General features: G+C 35.4%; 1 protein-coding gene and 1 non-coding gene across 2 annotated transcripts; both read right to left on the bottom strand.

Moving 5' to 3' along the window:
- Nucleotides 1-777: 777 nt before the first annotated feature.
- LOC145204776 (protein zer-1 homolog) lies at nt 778-18,989 on the bottom strand. The gene is made up of 23 exons (XM_080077369.1): nt 18,768-18,989; nt 18,243-18,328; nt 17,505-17,640; nt 17,361-17,423; nt 16,505-16,609; nt 16,001-16,141; nt 15,196-15,330; nt 14,731-14,822; nt 14,014-14,112; nt 12,066-12,233; nt 10,843-10,951; nt 10,360-10,503; nt 9,454-9,572; nt 7,973-8,081; nt 7,280-7,385; nt 6,984-7,084; nt 5,987-6,094; nt 5,711-5,770; nt 4,729-4,796; nt 3,992-4,177; nt 3,083-3,177; nt 2,786-2,882; nt 778-2,319 (listed from the first exon to the last, which is right to left on the bottom strand). The coding sequence occupies exons 1-23, from the start codon at nt 18,903-18,905 to the stop codon at nt 2,268-2,270; spliced, it is 2,517 nt and encodes an 838-aa protein (XP_079933495.1). The 5' UTR covers nt 18,906-18,989; the 3' UTR covers nt 778-2,267.
- Trnas-gga (transfer RNA serine (anticodon GGA)) lies at nt 5,372-5,445 on the bottom strand. Its single transcript has one exon. It is a non-coding gene; the product is annotated as a tRNA-Ser (tRNA).
- Nucleotides 18,990-20,395: the final 1,406 nt, after the last annotated feature.

The following is a 20,395-nucleotide window of genomic DNA, read 5'->3' as shown; positions in this document are numbered from 1 at the left end:
ATAAAGCCATAACGGTGACCAAAAAGTTTTCTTTTAGCAAAAAATAATTTACATACATGTAAATTCATTGGAAGTAGCATATGGCTTCTACAGTTTCCAACCTATAGGTCGCGACCCAAAGTTCCGTCGCATGAAAATTCTCTTGGGTCGCCCGTTTTTTTGACAATAAGAGTATCTACTTTTTGACTTTGTTTCGTAGCCCCAGTGAGATTATTATTATGTATAAAAGTTCTTGGTAGAGCATCTAACACAGGCACTAACTAACAGCACACAAGGTTTGCTTAATACCGATAGATGGCATATAAAGCGCAGTTATTCAAATTAGGCCTAACAATAAACTGGGAAAGAGTTAGGAACTAAATTTAAGATCAACAACTGGGTGTTTAGGTTGATTTTATTGGTAAAGCAACTAACACATGAACTCACAGCACACAAGGTTTGCCATATACCGATAGATGACGTAAAGAGCGCAGTTATTTAAAATTAACAGTGAGACTGGTATAGGGTTAGAAATTAAATTTTACAGGAAAAACTGGGTGTTTCGGTTAAAAATTTTATTGTTCTGAAACTTCAAACAAACGCTAATAGTCCAAACAGTCAGTATTTTTTACTGCTATTAAAATTTATGCGTGCACTACCCACCGGAATTTTGCAAACCTGAGTTCCTGTGTTAGTAGTTCTACCAAAGCTCTTGCCTCTGTTTCAATTTAAATGTAAATTTAAGTTCCTAAAAAATAACCAAACTCTGAACTAGCTAACTAACTGCAAGTAAGAATGTTTTAGTTTTAAAGCAAATTATATTTCAACATTCCAGTAAGTATAGCAGGTAAATACAACAAAAATGGTCTTTTGTTGACCGAAGCTAACGGAAGTATCAGTTTCGAATGAAAAAGGCAAAATCAGCATTTCATCGTTCTTGAACGTTAGGTTCACCACAGTGAAGAAAAGAATTTCGCCAAGCAAATTTCGTGCTTGTATTACACATGTATTGTGATGCTGCTAATATAAGGAACTGGAAACGCTCATGAAAGAGTTTAGTGATGTACAAAGTAGCATAGAGTTCTAGCATATTATTTATCCTTTGTAAACCACACCAAACCCAGTTTTTTTACACTTTTTCACAGAAAATATAATAGTAGCAGCACATTGAGATCTGATGGATCCGAATACCAGTGGATTCGAAATAATGAAAATCGAATCTTTAAAGGTATTCAAATCATACCAAACCAATACTTAAAACTTTGAACACTGTTTTAAGTGAAAATTAATAACTCGATAGTAATGCATGCACCCAGTTATTTGTGCAACGAACACTTGTGCTAGCAATGGTATTTGTAAAGCAACCAGCAGTAAACCGATAAAAATATAATTTAGTATCGAACTTTGCAAGCTTGTTAATCAAATTCAGGTAACATACTAAACCACAAAAACAGAAGAAAAATGAACTGGTATAGACTAAAAATCATCCTTACTATCACGGTTGTGCTATGAAAATGGCCAATAAAGGAGCAATAACGATATAACCAGTTGCCTAACGATATTTCTTATGCAATAAAATCTATTTGGTATTTTGAGATCTGAGCTTAGATTTAATTTTGTGGGTATTACCCTTAACATACACCCCGAAATTTTGTGAGATTTCTTTAAAAAAATATTCAAATACCATTTTTTAAGTTAATATGATTAAATGTTCCTCTAATAAAGCTTTTTTTAAACCCAAAGTTCTTTTTAAACCAAACAATTCTAGTCAAAACCAACTCCGTTTTGCGAAGCATCTTGCGATTAACCGGAATATGCAAATAACTGAAGCATTTTAACTAACATTAACTGTAGTTTATGGTTTGGTACAGGGGTTCTCAACCAGGGGTGCGAGAACTGTTCCTAGGGGGTGCCGGGATGCTGAATCATTAAGGTTGCTTAGGTTTACTCTAATATAAATACAAAAATCCAGGGGGGTGCGAAATTTGATCGGTGATTCGAAAGGGGTGCAGCAAGGAAAAAAGGTTAAGAACCACTGGTTTAGTATGTCAAAAAACGGAATGTTTTCAACTAACTAGAATCGTTCCTATATGACCAAACGTCCACACAGGTTGTAAAATTGGAACACATGCAACCCATTGGCTAACATGTTTTAAAACCTTTAAACCTTCATAGCAGCACACAAAAAAACTGTTTATAACCACAAACACTTGAATGAAGGCAATAGGAGCAAAGCAAAGGTTTTGAAGTCATCCTTCAATCTCGTCATAAAAACTGTATGTTTGTTATCACGTAACAAGATGACTTTTTTCGAAATCGTCCAGATGTCCCAATATGGTTCTGCAAATATATTTTGTTGATTATTCAGTTTAGCTGGTCGTGGCAAAGCTCTTTAACAGCTAGTAAAATAAGCTTTTTAAGGTCTAGCGTAGTGGTTCTTCATGGCAGGAATTTACTTTCATTTTTACATTTGGTTTGTAAATAGACACTTCAGCACTGGGAATATAACCTGTAAAGTTGATATGAGATCCAATTTTAATTCATCTTTGTATGGTTTAGCATCAATTATGCATTGTATTGGGGAGGCATGAAAATGTTTAGAAAAAAATTGTTACGGAAGGGATTCGCCGAAAAAGGTTGGGAACCACTGTTCTAGAACATTTTTTGTTCTGTTTAAACATTCCTTTTTACTGTTTAATTTCGTTTTTCGTGGTTTCTAATATCGAGGGACTTTTAGTACCAAGGTTATGCATTGTGCATTAATGGCAGTGCTTCAAATAAGGTAAAAAATTAGGCGTATTTTTACCTGACCAAATGTTGCGTCTTTTCATGAACCTGTTTGCTTGCTACTCCGTTTAATATCTCCTTTCCATTCTCTTTTAAAAGCAAGCGTTTGTACCGGTCTAAAGCAAAAACCACACATTAAGATAATAATTTACCCAGACATGACTACATTATTAAATGTTAACCCACAGTTGTAAGGGGCACGTCGACGGCAACCCCGGCTACATGCAAACGATAAGAGTATATTTGTCTCAAAAAGGCCCCAGAAAGAAAATAAAAGATATTGGAGGCAGCAATGTTAAACATTTCGACTATTTACCTTCCAAACCGGATAAATTGCAGAGAGCCCAGCACGCCCAGTGAATGCTTTCAGAGACATCACCCTCTATTAGTCCTAGAATGGGTTTAAAGGATCTAAAGCAAAATAAACAATTTGTCGTGCTGCTCATATCAGATAGATAGCTCAGCTGAATGGAAAGATCAGTTAGGTTAACATACATTCTGGCAGCAACTATTGGCTGAGAAACCTGTGTGTTAACCTTAAATGAACATAAATTAATAACTGGTTATAGAGTGTTCATGCAGACCAGTGACCACGGCACACTTATATATGAAACACAGCACAAGTCTATTGAAGGCATTTGTACCAAAGTAAGCAGGCCACCAAGTATTTCCACAAAAGGCAGGCCAAAGGACTGAAAAATCTAGACTGCGGTGGGATTCGAACCTACGACAGAAGTCTTTTCGGTCATCGCGCTCTAATAACTGAGCTACACAGGCTCAGTGGTGAACCCGCCGAAAGTTGAATCACAAGCACCGTTGTCTGCCTCGTATGCTACACATGTCAGCTTCGTAATAGGGCATCGCCAGTTCGGTTGTGTACTAATTATGGTACTTTATTGCCTTTTGTAGCATTTACTTGAAATCACTTTAAACAAACAACAGAAACAAAATAAATATGTCGGCTGTCGAGGTTTTTTTAAGCAAAAAATGCCAACACATTTTTTAAGTAGGAAATATCAAGACATGAATGAATTTGCAATTGCTGTTTTTGTAAAGCTACAAATTATGGCAGTAAATCCAGTTTTATCAGAATTCGACATAAAGCTATTCTATCACAATCTCATCTTTAGTTGTTTTCTTCAATGCTTTAAAACCTTTGGTCTTACATAGGAAAAATAAATGTCCACATTTAATGTATATTAGTTTATCTAAATCTTTGTCTTACCTATAATTAATATGTCGCGTTGAATTGATGTCCCAGGACTCCACAGTTCGAAACATATCCGATAACACGTCACTTCTCTTAACGCCACCTAGAGGCCAAGCTGTGGGTCCGTCTGACATGAGATGAGCCAGCGCACCACACGAATTATATGATATTTCGATGTTTTCATTTTTAATCATCAACGTCCTGTGGAAAAAACGCGAAAATTTGATTAGGTTTAAATAGTTGCAAATGAAACAATTTTGAGTCATTAAAAAATCATGAAAATTTCTAAATTGGAGGTAATAACGTGAAAACGAAAATCAGACAACGTTAATGATGAAAAATGCCATAATCAGTGAAAAAACGGCCCAAATAGACGTAAAGAGCGACTCAAGTGGATATAAACGAATGTAACTGATGTGACCCATCATGTCACTGATTATGGCATGACCATTTGCAGAAACGTTTAAACAATAGATAATGTTGCCTTTTTTACCAATCGTTTTTAGCGTTTTACTGACGCGGCTAGCATAGGAGACTGGTATGATCTTTTGCCGAAACGTTTTCAAATTAAAAAGCGCCTTTAACGTCTTTTTATGCCGTTATATTCCTCAATAGAATTAACAATTCAGTTCAACAAAATAGGTCTCAGGTAATTTGTGTGGGTGTTCGAAGACGTGAAATTTCATTTTTTTCACGTCTATGGGTTTGGTTTTTACAAAAATGATGGAATATACAAACAATCATAATTATACCTGAACAGTTTAATAAGTTCATGTGTTCGTAGATGAGGCCTCAGATCTTTTACCTCAGCAATGTTTCCCTGCACAAGAGATAACCTTATTTATCAACAGTTTTAAAAGCTTCTCAAAAAACAAAACTGTAAAATTGGTATACAAGCTGTTGTTGCCAGGCATAATATCAACTTTATAAAGCCCATCTGGTATTTTTATACCAAGGTTTCGACGTCCTATACAGGTCGTCTTCATCAGGGTAATTAACACTGAATGCGACTAGTACAGTGCACGATAAACAAAGGGAAAGAATTAAACGCATAAACGTAAAATTGATGTTAGTTATAATGCGCAAATCGCATATATGACTTAATCAAATGAAAACTTAACTATTTGTGACTTGAATGTTTTCAAAAAACATAATGTGATGTAAATATACGTCGAATTATTAAACTGCTGAAAGAGCAATACTCGTATATACATTATGCCTGGCAGCAATAGCTTATTTAAAAGTTGTAAGTCGGCCACTGCTTTAAGGGCAAAGTTTAAATGATATAAATTTGGTTCATCACAGTACGCCAGGCCTATTAAAGGTGTGATACCGAATCAAGCCGGTCTCCGAGGTATCATCACCCATATGGCAAGGTACTGGCTATAAAAATCCAGGCTGCGGTGGGATTCGAACCCACGACTAGAGTCTTTCCGGGACTCGCGCTCTACCAACTGAGCTACACAGGCTCAGTGGTGAACCCGCCGAAAGTTCGCTGCACATGTCAGCTTCGTAGTAGAGGATCACCAGTTCGACCATATCAGCTCAGATGAATATATTCATACTGGGATCAGCCCTGAAATTTGGTTCAAGTCTAACTTCAAAATCGGCCAGTACGACCACTTTTGTATCATAATACCGTGTTACAAATATAAATTTGGGACCACCTCTCAGTTTTTAAAGGGTTCTAGACAAGTTGGGCCCCCGATTTTCGGCTCTGGGCAAAATACTTACAATCAGTCCCATCATGTTCTTATGCAGCTCATGTTTCGTTGAAAACGTGTCAAAGCATTCCTAAAAAAATATTATAATCAACCTTACGTAAAATTGCCAATCAATTTCTAATTTTCTCACAATTTTTGTGTTAAGTTTCGACTAGTAGAAGCTGAGAGTGCTTTGTAACAAAAATACCGACACACGCATTTTTTTAGTGGATTAAGTAAAAAAAATAGTAAGAATATACAGTTAAAAAGGTTAGAAGGAAGCAATTAAGAGTGTTTCAAGACCTACCAGCAAAATATTTAATCCATTAAGTTCGATAAAGTCGGAACTATTTTTTGGAGTTTCGTCCGTAACATTCCATAAAGTGCTCCAACATACTTCCATTACTTCGTCACACTGAAAAAATAATGCACAATGATCATTTGTCCGAGCGGTAAATGTTACAACGGTGAACAACAAAATTAGTTTGACAAAAGAAAGTTTTTACGTTCTGCATGAGCTGTGTCAAATCATATATTATTCTGGAACAGGTCTTAAACAACCCATATTTGGTACACGCAATTTATAACCGTTTATGCATAGTCCTTACGCCAGTGGTTCTCAACCTTTCATGAACCACGCCTCCTAAAAGTAATTTTAGAGCCTCATGGCGCGCTTTTTATGTACAGAAAATTATGTCGACTGTCGAAACACAACAAAAGGAATGGCAAATCAGGTTTAATTCCCTAAATCGATGAAATGTGTTGGAATTCGGTGCTAATTTTGACTTGAAACAAGTCGCATGGAGCAAAAAACACATCGTTTTTGCGTTAAACCTCAACATGGACAAAAAGCGTGAAAAATAGTCGAATAAACTATGAATACGTGCAACACACTCAATTCCGTGCTTTACAAAAGAAAATGGCTCGCATAAATTTGGTGGATGTTTCTATAGTGAGCCTACACTCGTGTCCAACTGGTTGAGAACCACTGCCTTACGTCAAACCCTACATACTGTATTTTGGAAGGAGATTTTACTATATATCTCTCAAATACCTACGACACACTCCTGCAAACCAAAGCAGTAGAATTGTAAACGGACCCGAAAATGGCCAAAATCACAAGTCTAAATATTTCAAAACATAGCCCGAAGGTTAGTTGACACGTCCCGCCCGGCCCGAAACTCTAAAACTAAGTACGCCAGGCATGCAAAAAGCGTTATAAAAACATGAGGTAAGAAAAACACCACGGTGGGATTCGAACCCAGTTTTTAATATTAGTTTAAAACTAAAAATGGTCTCCTTACTACATCATCTTCATGTCGCGTTTTAATGACTTCAAGAATCGTAAAAACAAAATTAATATTTTGGGAGACTTCTTTTTTCATGTCATGCTCCAATGAACACACTGAAACAAACGAAATAGTTGTTTTTTTCCAAATGCAAACATTTATTATTTTTAACCTTGTAATAAACACAAAAAATGCTTTTTAAGAGTAGTTGCACTACAGAAGAACTAAATTAAGAAAAAAAAAACGCAAAATATATCTTGAACCTAGACCAGTGGCTGCAAAATAAAAACATAAACGCATATTTTATTTACCCAAGGTATTGCACATATGAACTGCTATCGAATTGATGTCTGGATTTTTCTGATGACGTGTAAAAGTATTTAACACTACAGCAGCGATTCTTTGGTAACAAAATATCTGCAAGAAATACAATTTTGACCAACGTAACATGCTTGTTCACAAGACGTCTGAAAAAGCATTTCGCTTTTTACGTCTATTTGGGCCGTCATATTCGGCAATAAACTTATAAACAGATCCGTGTATAGTGGTTTTGGTTAGTTCAAAGGAAATGTATATTTGGCCGAGCATATCATCGAAATTCTCGCAAGAGTAAAACATCTAGGTTACGATAAACGAGTGGCAGTTTTTTTTTTCCTTTTATAAACGAAAGTAGATACACCGGCTAGGTCAGTTGTTTTTCGGCGAATTCCTCCCTTAACAATTCAAAACATTTTCATTCATTCCTAAAATACTACATAGTAGATGCTAAACCATACAAAGATCATAAAATGTATTTTATCAACTTCACAGGTTATATTTACAGAGCTTAAGCGTCTATTTACAAACCACATGTAAAAGTAATTTCCTTCCATAAAGTTTTACACTCCACCCTTGGGAGGAACTTTTCCCCAATGGGGAAGGCTTACCCTATACTTATGTAATAGGTTGCACTGTAAGGAGTTTACACTCGTGTATGTTAAGTAGTATTGTAAAATAAAACTTACGAAATCTCCTGGTACGTCGAAATGAAATAAAGTGAGCAGACAGTTCCGTACAACCAAATTGCTTGTCTGACTCTGTTCCAGACATTTGACTATCGCCAACACAATTGAACTGCAAACGTAGAAAGTTATTGTATTTATTATTTATTTAATTACGTGAAGCAACATAAAGTGGTGTTGCCGTCAGGCATGAGATCAAATGTATAGAGTTCTTCTGTCAATTGTCTTTTCACCTTCATCAGGCTAAATGAACGATATAGGTCCTATATATTATAGGACGTCGAAATGTCAGTATAAAAGTACAATTGCCAGAAGCAGAGTTGCAAACGGGCCTGAAATTGGAGCCCGAACCCAGGCCAAAAGTACAAGCCCAAACCCGGCCCGAACCAGAATAGTTTTTGAAATGCCTGCTTAGGCCAGAAGGTTTGATTGACAGGAATAAAGCTTCAGGAAAGACCAAGACAACAAACACAATAGACAACTGGTCTTAAACAAGGCGTTTTAAGGCTTTGACAAAAGGTCAGGTCCAGCAACTGGCTATTTAGCCAGTTAAATTTTTCCAAAAAAATACTGACACAGAGTGTAAAGTCAGGCCCGAATCAAACCCGTTTTTTTTAAAGAAACCTAAGCCCGAACCCGGCCCATAAAGCCCGGCCCGACTTACAACTCTGGCCAGAAGAGCTCTATATGTTTGATACGTGATGTAATATTATTTATTTGCTTACTAGTCTATAATAGCCATTCTGAAGGTATACGCTTAGGAATGCCAAGTGCTAAGATACAAATATTCATTACTGGGATCAGGCATAAAGCGTTTTTGCACACCAGCGATCACTGCATACTTATATTGCCATCGACATGGACCCCAAAATAAGGACAAGCAAAAAATAAAATTTTCATACGAAACAAGTTTTTAAACTAATGTTTGCATTTATACGAGCCTTCATGCCACATTTTTTGCTAGAAACAATGTGTTCCAGCAACTCCTTGTTCGTAGAAAATAATTCGTACATTTCATGACAGCTCAGGTCTATGTTTACTTTCACTTGTTGCACTGACTTGTAATTGTTAAAAATATGACAAAATAAGGACTCAAGTCAAGGACATTTCTTAAAAATTAGGACAATTATTTTCTATGACATTGCCTTTCAACATAGGGACAAATCGTAGAAATAAGGACGATATGGCAACCCTTCTTCTCTATCAATTATCGTACGATAGGCATACTGAAGGCGTAATAGCGAATTAAGTCGGTCTCCTAATAAAATCGATTCGAATCCCAGGGCCTGCTGGAGTTTTCTAGCTTATGCCGTTTAATGTGGGAATGCTTGGAAGACCGGCTTGATTCGGTATAACGCTTTCCATATGCCTGGCGTACTAATTTAGCTTGATAAAAATCTGCCCATTATTTCCCACCAGGCGTTTGTGTACTATTTTTTCATAAAATAATATCTGAGGCGTATACAATCAATTGTTTTCCCTACTTTCGTTGGTCTTTGGAATAGGTGGCGTAATATCTGCGAGTGAGAAAAAAGAAGTTGGCAGTACATGTGAGTAGAAGAGCGCCAACTTGTGGATGTGTGTCCATTGATTCAAGCAGCAGCTGTAAGAAAGCATTGTTCAATCAATTACTTCCTGTTATTTAACATATGCATAGTTGCCTCTGAAAGTTGGTACAGTATATATGGCGATGTACCGAATATACGGTTTAATCCGAATCGAATTACGAACACAATTATAAAAAAGAAAACGTTCCTTTTCTACCTTATTACTTAAAACTAAACACAATCAGCTAAAAAGTTAGCTAAAACGAAACGTTTTAACACAATATTTTAAACTGCGCAATAACTAAAACCGCGTAAATCTAGTATAATCTTAAAGGAATTAATTGTTTTGTCCACTGCAGAGGGAAAATCAGTAATTTATTCGCAAGTTGGCAATGAGATATAACCTTAAAATTCATTGAACTACGAATATAACTTGTACGATCATATATTGTTGTAGTAACACTACTGTTTGTCTGGGAGAAAATGTTACGTGGTTATGTCTAAAACGTAGGGTACGACATCGCGTAACGTCATTAATGATTCAGTTGATTCAGTTAATATTCGGTTTCGATCTAAATTCAATTCATTTGAATTCGAGGCTTACAAAGTTTCAATGTTGGATCCATTAGAATTTCATTTTTGAAAAGTTGCATTTACGAAAACTCATAAGCCTCAAATTTTGTATAAAACTTGTACAGATAAATGTAGTCAATTAAAAGCGTAATTACATAAACATGCAAAATAAATAGACAAGAATCCATCTAATTTTTTTGGGGGGTGGGGTCACTAAACTGTTCGAAGCTTATAGTTAAAATATATATGTCAGAAAATAGTCTCACGCACTCTGAGCAGCCTGTGCGGGCATGTGATTGGCTGACTTCGATGCAACGCGTACAGGTGGTTGTAACATATCGTCGACTGTGCTGGTCTGTGCATGTAAGTTTCAATTCCATTGATCATCTGCAACTCGTTCGCGTACCCCGTCACCTGTGACGAAACGATGACGTCATTGTACAAAAAAAGTTTGACGTCATTCCAGACTAAAATACAGTATCTAGTTTCTAGTCAATATAAGTACTAGGTCAAAATTTATCAACTGCGACGAAAGTATGACGTCATTGCATGACAAAACGATGACGTCATTATGTGAAATAGCATGACGTTATTGCATGACAAAAGTAAAGTATCTAGTCAATATAAGTACTAGATCAAATATTATCAACTGCAACAAAAGTATGACGTCATTGTATAAATTAGTATGACGTCATTGCATGGTAAATGGGTGACGTCATTGTGTAGCAACAAAATTCAGCAGTCTTATTTTACCGTTTCTGCTAGTAAGTGAATGTTGGTGATTTCACATCCTTCCGTTTCTAAGAGTCCAAGAAACTCTAATTTTCGTTTTACTGGAGTTTTTAAATATCGTTCCCCCGTTCTGTAGAGAAAAGAGAAAAATGTAAGTTTCACTATTACGAATCAAAAACCGTCGAGGATTGTTTTTTTGGAAAAAAACACAAATAAACATACTAGGAGTTGAAAAAAAGGACAAATCAACATACTAAGACAGTGTTTCTCAACCTGCGGGCCGAGAACCACAAAGGGGTCGAGTTTTGAGGAGACGGCGAAGACGCCACCCAACTCGGTAAGATTTTATACAAACTTTCCCCGTGACTTTTGTTTAAAATAGTAACTCACACAACAGATTGATTTCGAATTGGCACAACAGCGTTTGTAAATATATATATACTTTCATTTAGTTGTGTTTTTTGCCTTTTTCTGATATAAATAGCACGAAATATTGAAAAGGTTTATGATGACATGGTTCATACCCACAATTATAAGAGTTTTCTAAAAAAAGTTTGAGAAAAAAGTTCGCAGAATACTGTGACATCAATTCAATTTGCAAACCTAAAACTACGTTTTTGCGAGCTTCAATGACAACAAAGAAAGTCATTTTAGGTGGCATATCATAAACATGCCGCGTAAAGCTGACGTCAGCAAAAATCAACTGACGTACTATCTGTTGACGGAAACTGGCATATTACGTTTTGTCTGCGTAAAAGGGTGGGTGCGTAAAAAAACGTTTAAGCACCAAATCAATACAATAAACAAACGCTTGGACAAGATGTATATTATCAACTCAGTCCATTTCCGTAATTTTGGCGATAAACCTTAAACAGGGTTCTTCTGAAAATTGTACTTTTGCACCGACGTTTAACCGTCCTATCAAGGTCGCCTTCAAATTTATCGTGCACTGTACTACGCGCATTCAGTGTTATTTACCCTGATGAAGGCGACCTGTATGGGACGCCAAAACGTTGGTTAAGATACAATTGCCAGAAGTGCTCTGTAAAGTTGATATAATGCCTGGCAGTAATAGCTTATATATATTGGCATTAAATCTAACACAATCAACCGGTATTCACTGGATTAAGCCCATTTTAAAAAAATTTCCGTTGCGGGAAACAATAATAGGCTGAGGTGGGATTCGAACCCTGACCAACGTTTTTACACAACATCACTCTGTCCAAACAACACAATCTACTTACATTGATCTTGAAGGGGAGTCCTTATAAAGGCGGTCTCCTATTTCAGTTGAACTGATGTCTAAGGATTCAAGGTTCGGTAGTGCGTCTAAAATATCCCACAAGCTAATATCTGGACGGTTATCTGACGATTGAGAGGTTTGTTGGTCCTGGTGGCTCACATCCAAATGTCTGAAAGTTAAAATAGTTGTTGAGGCTTGAGAGTAGGCTGGTTACTTTACAAGCTTTGTAAACTAAAGTCAAATTTATTTGCATTGTATTTATCCCAGAGTTGTAAGTCGGGTCGGCTTTTTTCTTCAAAAAAAACAACGGGCTTGATTCTGGCCTGACTTTACACTCTATTGTCAGTATTTAGTCAAACAGCCCTGAAACTCCTTGTTCAAGACCAATTCCTATTATTTATGTTGTGTTGGTCTTTCCTGGAGGCTTCAATGTATAGACCTGTCAATCAAATTTTCGTGCCTAAACGAGCTTTTCAAATAAGATTCGGGTTCGGCCCGGGTTTCGGGCTTGTACTTTTAGGTTCGGGCCAGGTTTAGGCCGGGTTCGGGGCTTAATTTCAGGCCCGTTTACAACTCTAATTCATCATAGGGTTTCAGGCGTTATAATGCCGAAAACAAGTGTTTCCGAAAATGCAAGTTTTTGTGAAATTAAAGATGCCCTACATAATGTTCAAAACGTTGCATAATTATGTTTGCATCAAGTTTTTCGAATACAAAACTAAAAGCATATCCAATAAAAACGTTTCTTAACTAGGGGTAAAGCTACAAAAAGTATACATTTGTGAGCATAGGCGCCGAACACGGGTATGCCGGGTATGCGTGGCATACCCGGACGAAAAACTCGGGTATGCCGCATACCCGAGAATCGGACCAACGTTAGTCATGCGTTGTTGCTTTGTAAAAATATTTCGACTAATACGTAACATACGCAAATGATTTCAATCGAGGTTATTGTCTCACAACCATTAAATTGTTCGCATTCATTACAGTTGTGAAACGTATTCGAGAAGCATTGGAATTTAAACATTAAAAAGTGGTAAATAGCACAACAAAGGTATTGGCGCTGTCCTATGGTAGAAACGCCGCTGCCCCGGGTATTTTGTCAACAACCACGTGATAAAAAAGCTTACCGTTTTTGAACTAAATTATAAAAATACAGCCCAACCTTTGTTGTAACTGCCTACAACACAAGAACAACGACTGGCTAGTTTCAACCGAAAACAAAACAAAAACAATTAACATCACCCAATGTTACGTCACAAACGTAAGGTTGGTACTTAGCCTACAAAAATTAACGTTGTCGAAAGTTTCAGGCAGGTCAGAACATCGTTGAAACAAAGTACACTGAACTTTAAAATTAATTATGCGTCACATACAACTCACTGCGTTAAATATGCGACACGTTGTAAACGAAACAAGCGACGTCAAAACGAACAAAAAGGATCATTGTGATTGCTAGGCCAGAAGTGTGTGCGCTTTGTTGCGTGAAAACTAAGCATTTTTGTTATAGTTATTACAGAGAAGATAAATATTAAACATTAAAGTAATTTGCGACGCACGGCAAAGTATGTTAGGTGACAGTCGAACTAAATCTTTTCTATCTTTATTGTTTTGCCTCCCCGTAATTTCGGCAAATAGGTCGTTAAATTGCAACAGTATAGCAAAAGGGCCTGGCGGTGGAATTACGTTGTGTAAAGCTTATATACTGCAACTTTAATGCATTCTTACCATATGCATCCGCAGAAAATATATTTGGCATTATATGACGTCATATAATACGGCATACCCGGAAAAAATTCAATGTCGGCGCCTATGTTTGTGAGTATTGTGACATTATATTTAGGTGTTTGTTATAGTGCAATCGCGTCGTTGTGGTTTCTTTGCAAAGCAAAATTCAAGACAATTTAACATAGCATAATAGAAAAGTATAAAAATAATATCAAACTTACTGCAGGTTGTAAAGTTTGAAAATTGTTTCAAAATCGTCTGGTCCCAAATAGACTTCGTGCAAAGTAAGAGATAACAGCGTGTCCTTCATGGATTCAAGTCTTAAGTCAAACAGAGCATAGCATTAGTGGAAAATTCACTTTATCAAAACAGCCAGAGAGGACGCACGTGGTGAATACTAGATATGTAAACCAAAATCTTCTTTCAGATGGATGTTTAAAACCTTATGTTGTTGATGCATATATACACAATTATGACACTTCAAAACAACTTTCACGTTACGTAAGCTAATCAAAGAGTTTATATTCTGTAGTGCATGGCTCGTGTATATATATGAGATGTAACATTCAGTTAATTTTAGATGTTTCAAATTGGCGATGTTGGAAGTTTAGGTATGAATTTCATAAACTAAAAACGTTAACAAAAACGAAAAACGGTTTTGGCTGGACTTTTAAGGGAAGTTCGGTCGGACCGAAAAAACGGCAAAACAACATACTGCGCCAACCGAAACTTTGTTACATCACTAGTTAATACATTCTATTGTAAATGTTGTAACAATCGCAACGCCCAGTTAAAGTGCAAACGGCCCCCATGTGGGCCACAACTCACATGTTGAAAACCACAGATCTAAAGTATAGCTATGCACAGTAATTTAACTTGTTGATACAAAGCTATGAGTCAAAACTGCTGCAGTGCAAAAAAGTACAGTATGGACCGACCTGTATCTTACTAACAATGGACTATTGGTTGGGTTTTCAGTTTCCATTCGAGACTCAGGACCAGAGCTGGTAGGAGTTTCACTACCTATGTTCTGTAAAATGAATTAACTTCAGTTACAGGGGTCAAATGAGGTCAAACTGTCACCTACTCTTTGAGCCTACTTACACTATTGTGTGTATTTGTTTACTGAAGTGAATAGTCAATGGTGACATAAGAATGAAAAAAGTATGTAAAGAAAACCTTGTGGAGTTCTTTTGTTAATTTTTATTCTGATACCATTATTACCGTTTTCTGAAAATACAGATATTTTTGGAAAGACAATTCTTAGTCTTGGCTGTTGTTTAATAGTCATTAAACTAAAATATGTAAATTGTGCTATTTGTCATTAAAACAACCGACCATCTTTGATAGTAAACTGCCTTATAACATGAAAAATTGAAAACTTTCTAATCAATGACAATTACCATTATTTCCGCTAGGTCTTCCATTGAGACGTTGTTTGTAGTTGGAGGCGAGCAATCACCGTCGTCATTCATTAAAGATAAATAGGATTGTGGTACCATAAAATTGTAATTGTCATTCCCACTGTGCTCCTGATGCTGAAACAGAGTTAACTTAATTATAAAAATATTTTGAGTTCGATTTAAAAGCTGATTAAAGTTTTGGCAGGCTTAGCAATGAAATTGTACAACACAGTTATACAAGCCTTAGCCATTTTGTGTTCCAATCGATACTTGTTACTCATTTGGGGAGGTTTAGCCAAATATGGCAATAATTTTAATAAAAAATGAGGTAAATGCATTCTTACTGTGTATTTGGCACCCTGCACAAACTAGTTTTAAATTATACTTCTTTTTTCTCATATAGGGAGACATATTCTGGTTAGGATTAAATAACATTTTAAACGATTTAATTTCCTAAAAAACATTTTCTACCCTTGCAGAAAATAAGCATTTTATAAACTTAGACCAACATTTGACATTTTGTAATTCTAGTAAAGTAATGTAATGTGACAAAAAAATCCTAAAATGTCTTGTTTTTCACAAATACAGTAAACGTCGGTTAAATTGTATTCAGTTAATCCAGATCTTCTCCCAATTCAGAAAAAAATTGAGGTGCAAATGATTTGTAATGTGGTAAAGCTAGAACTAATCAACATTGGTTAATCTGTATCTTCACCTAATGCTGAAAATTTTTTTGCCCAAATGGGTCTAAATTAGTCAAGGCTTACTGTACGCTGGCTTGTCTTTATTGTTTAACAATACTCACCATTTTGAGTGCTTCTAGTCTCACATCAACCAGCTGTTTATTATCAGGAAAATTCGAAAGCTCAAGAAGTGTTAACGCAGGAGGGAAAAATGAGTTAATGATGAGGTACCATGCAATTTCATTGTCAATGATTTTAAGGCTCTGTAATATACAAAATATACATGTTGTTGTTTTTATCGATTTATCTGTTTTTAGTGCTGTTGATGTTCATATTTTTGATTGACACATTTACAAAAAATTTTTGAGTATTTTACAGACTGCAAAAATGGAAAAATAGAAGTTGGCAGACAAAAAAGTGTTATTCCATTTTTTTTTGTCAATTTTATTTAAAAACAAAACAAATTTAAATGGGTGAAATAAGTACTGCAACTACTAACTTGTAGTTAAAGTTATACAAACTAAGATTAAAGATTTTTTGAAATTTGTTTACTTGACTAACTTAAAAATTGAGAAGCAAGTTATCATAGGGTGTTCTGCATTTTATGGTAAAGTAATAAAGTGTACCCGCAGATTTGGATGTGAATATTTGCTAATGCCTTCAATTTTGAGTTCAGAGCTGTGTTTTACATCTTTGCCGATATGAAATGACTTCATTGAACTCGTCAGCAGCTGTTAAATAATGATGAATTAAAACAAGGATATGTAAATCTTGAAGCCTAATAATAAATATTGGCTAACTGCATATCAAAAACCAAGACAGTATGCCAAGCCCATGGAAGGCCTTATACCTAATCAGCTGGTCATCAAGCATTCTCATATGCCAAGGTGTAGGCTAGAAAAAAAAAAAAAAAATGGGTCTGGCAAATTGTGATTAACACATAAGTATGCCGTGATTCAGGGCAGATCCCAGTTATGATTTTATGTTCATCTTGACTGATCCAAAACAACATTATAACAGTCAACAAAAATAGCAAGCCATGGTTGTAGAGTCGGTTATGGCTTTATGTTGCCTTGACACAAATTGATAAAGTAGGTTCCAAAGTTACAGTTGCTAAAAAATATTTCTTAACAATGTTTTGAAAAGCAAACATTTATATGTGATAAACAAGGATTATATACATATACTACTTTTCAAACAGAACTGCATGAACTAACAATAAATTAAACTTATCTAAATGGCCTTAACTTGACTAGCAACCATTATTAACGCGTTAAGTTGAGTTTATTTCGCCGGACAAAATCTTAGCAGCACAATTGCACTAAAATATTCACCAAGCCAGAAATAGCTGTTCAGACGTTAAAAGGTGCGACAAAGTTACGGGCACAATTGTTTAATAGATAATAGACGTTTTTTTGACATTTAACAATATTTTAAAGTGTAAAAATAAAACAGCTAAAAAATACAAATCAATGAACAAACCTTTAAAAGAGAATTTCCTGGTGGGGCAATTTGAACATTACGTAGGTCAAGCAGCTGTAGATTCTACAAAGATTTTCATTAAATGGTAATACACTGGATCTATTCATTAAAACAAAATTGTAGAGTTATGCTTTTGTCACTTACCTGTTTTTTACATAATGACTCCAAAGCTGCATAAGTCAAAAGTTTAACATTTCGCAATTTGCATTCCCTCAGACGACTTTGACCTTGAACTGAAAATACCCACACCAACTCATCGATGGATATTGATGTGTGCTTTCTAAACAAACAAAGAATTTGTTCAAACGTCAAACTTTATCCAGTTTTAGAACAGTATTTGAGAAATGATTACTTGTAACAGTATTTGGAAAAGAATACAAAGTATGTGTATTGTCATAACTGACTGCAAGAATTGATTTAACACCGGTGCTAAAGTATCTAATGTAGTGGATCTCTCCTGTCAAAAAACATACCCTAATGTGGGGCAAAATACTCAATACAACCTCAATTAGATCTTGCTTTAGTTACCTTCAACCAAATTCTTTGTATATATCATACAAGTAGTTCAACCAATTGTTACGAGATAGACAGAGCCATTTTGTGTCAAACACAATACAGCGGGTAAAGGGAAAAACACATAAATTCTCTGATTTTTACAAACTGGAGAGCTTTAACGCAAGTTTGATTGACAAAATTGTTAGAACCAAAAAGTTTCATTTAATTTGGCCAAAACAACATGACTCCATGATGCTCTTTCGTGTAATGGATTGAACAACTAAAATAGAAGCACTCGTTCCATTTTCTTTGCACCACTCTTTACAACCATTGAAAGCTGGTTAAACATTTGACCTAATAAATCGTTTTTCACATTTCAATACTCACACAAGGTGTTGAAATATTTCATCTGTCAACAATGATGGAATGGAAATGGTGTTTCTGATGGATATCCATTTATCACCAAAATGTCTCTAAGAAACACCAAATAGTTTTGTTAACATATATTTCCACAAACTAGTTTAAAATGATTTTGCCTGTCGGTCAAATGTTCGAGTGCTAGCATGCAAACAATGACAATGTTTTATCTATTTTAATGTTAGCAAATTTTTGTGCTTTCTATGAACACATAACTTAGTGCAAAGTTAATATATATTTTCCAGAAAAATAAAAAGTCCATGTAAAGTTATTGTGAGTCTGCAACCACATTACAACACACAAATATATTTTTCAATTCAGTTATTTTTACTACATCCGAAAATGCTTGTGCAGGAGCAAAAATAGACGAAAAATTGTTCTCTGTATAACAATTTTAGGCATATCTTGTCTTACACAGTATATTTGCATTCACTTAATGATAAAATAAACTTAAATGCCTAGGTAGAGTATATTTAAAATTTAAAATTATTTTACCTCGTTATTATTTGTCAAAATCAATTCTGGAAACTTTCCAATGACTTTTATGCATATTTGTTGCAGAATGTTTGGTTTGTTGATTTGTGCATCATCTATTAGTTTTGGAACATCTGAATTGCTTCCTTGATCCACCATAATTATTTATTTGCAAAACTTACAATGCCAAGAAATTACATTTTGCCAAAATCCTCAGCAACCTGTCGTCATGTAAGTAAATAAATCAGAATAGCAATGATAGACAAAAGTATACCAACTACGAACACTGCAACATTTATGTGAAAATTGATAGTAAATTGACAAATGTTACGCTTTTGACATAAATTTTACATATTTTATGCAAGTACAGTTGTTGATAAATAAAACAAGTAGCACCTTGAGGTCAAAGTTCGACATGCATGAACGATTTGCAAGTAAGCTAGGCTAAACAAAAATGTCATAATATTAGTTAATTGTTAGGTGGGAATGCTTTAGAAAATCACAACAAATGGTGTGCTTTTTTATACACGTGCGACTGAAAATGAAAACAGAAAAAGATTACAATGACGTTGGGAGTGTCAAAATATCAAAGGTTTGAATTTTCTTTAATGTGCATTCTGCAAATCAACGTATGTAGCCTAGAGTTAAGGTTTTACCATAGATAACTTAATCTATGGTTTTACAGTATCTATGTTTAGTTTTTTGCATTCACAAGATTTAGCATAAAACATATAAAAAAACAGGCCTGCTTGGTTGTTTGTTTTACTTTTCCCCTCAAGCGCCCAACAACGCCGCCGTCGAGATGCCTTTTGGTCCAAATGATCATTTTGTTTTACGAAACTGTTCATTAATGACAATTGGATAAAGTGACAATGCAAATTATTGACTTGAATTAACATGATTTTTTATTGACCTTTTTGGATTTCAGAAGTTGATGACTTTAATTTAGTTCAACTTAAAGCAATTCCTGTTTAAGTTTCTTGTTAAAATAAAAACAAAGAACAGGAATAGAACAGAAAAGTGGCGAGGCAGGATTAGAACCCGCATCCTTGTGAACGCAGTTAATTGCACTTACCATTAGGCCGTTTCGGCGACATTACGTCATTTCTGGCACAATTTTGAAACTGTGCACACTGAATGATTTGAGGTCTAGTCGCTAAGAAACACCATCACCACAACTCCAATATCGTGGCAGACGTTTTTAACTACCGTTGTTTTTTGTGACGCAAAATAACCTTAATTGTCGATAATGTTTCTAATTTTGATCAATAGTGTCGTGCTGAAATGAACAAACAAGAAGTTATGAGGTAAAACAGCAGACAACTCCAGATCTTGAAATGATTAATTAGAACCTGTTTCCTGTTCTTAGGTGAGTGATTGACCGTGACGGCTGTAGGAACGTGACCGCACAACTTGTGAAGCTTTTTTTGCAGAACATTAGGCTATAGTCGCATGACTTTGGCAATTTTGATCCAAATTACAGACGCAAAATACGTCAAATGCATTTTTGTCAAAAAAGATGGTAATAAGCTAATTTTACCATTTTTTAGTCAGTAAGCGGTTTTTAGCTAAGAATCAGAAACAAATCATAAAATTATCCATAAAACTATTTTTGTGTTGTATTTTGTTCGCGTGCAGCGCTACGTCAG

This window comes from Phallusia mammillata, chromosome 8 (assembly GCF_965637545.1).
Source record: "Phallusia mammillata chromosome 8, kaPhaMamm4.hap1.1, whole genome shotgun sequence".
In the NCBI taxonomy this organism is placed as follows: Eukaryota; Metazoa; Chordata; class Ascidiacea; order Phlebobranchia; family Ascidiidae; genus Phallusia; species Phallusia mammillata.
Note: the sequence above shows the minus strand (reverse complement) of the source record. Positions and strands in the feature narration are given on the sequence as shown.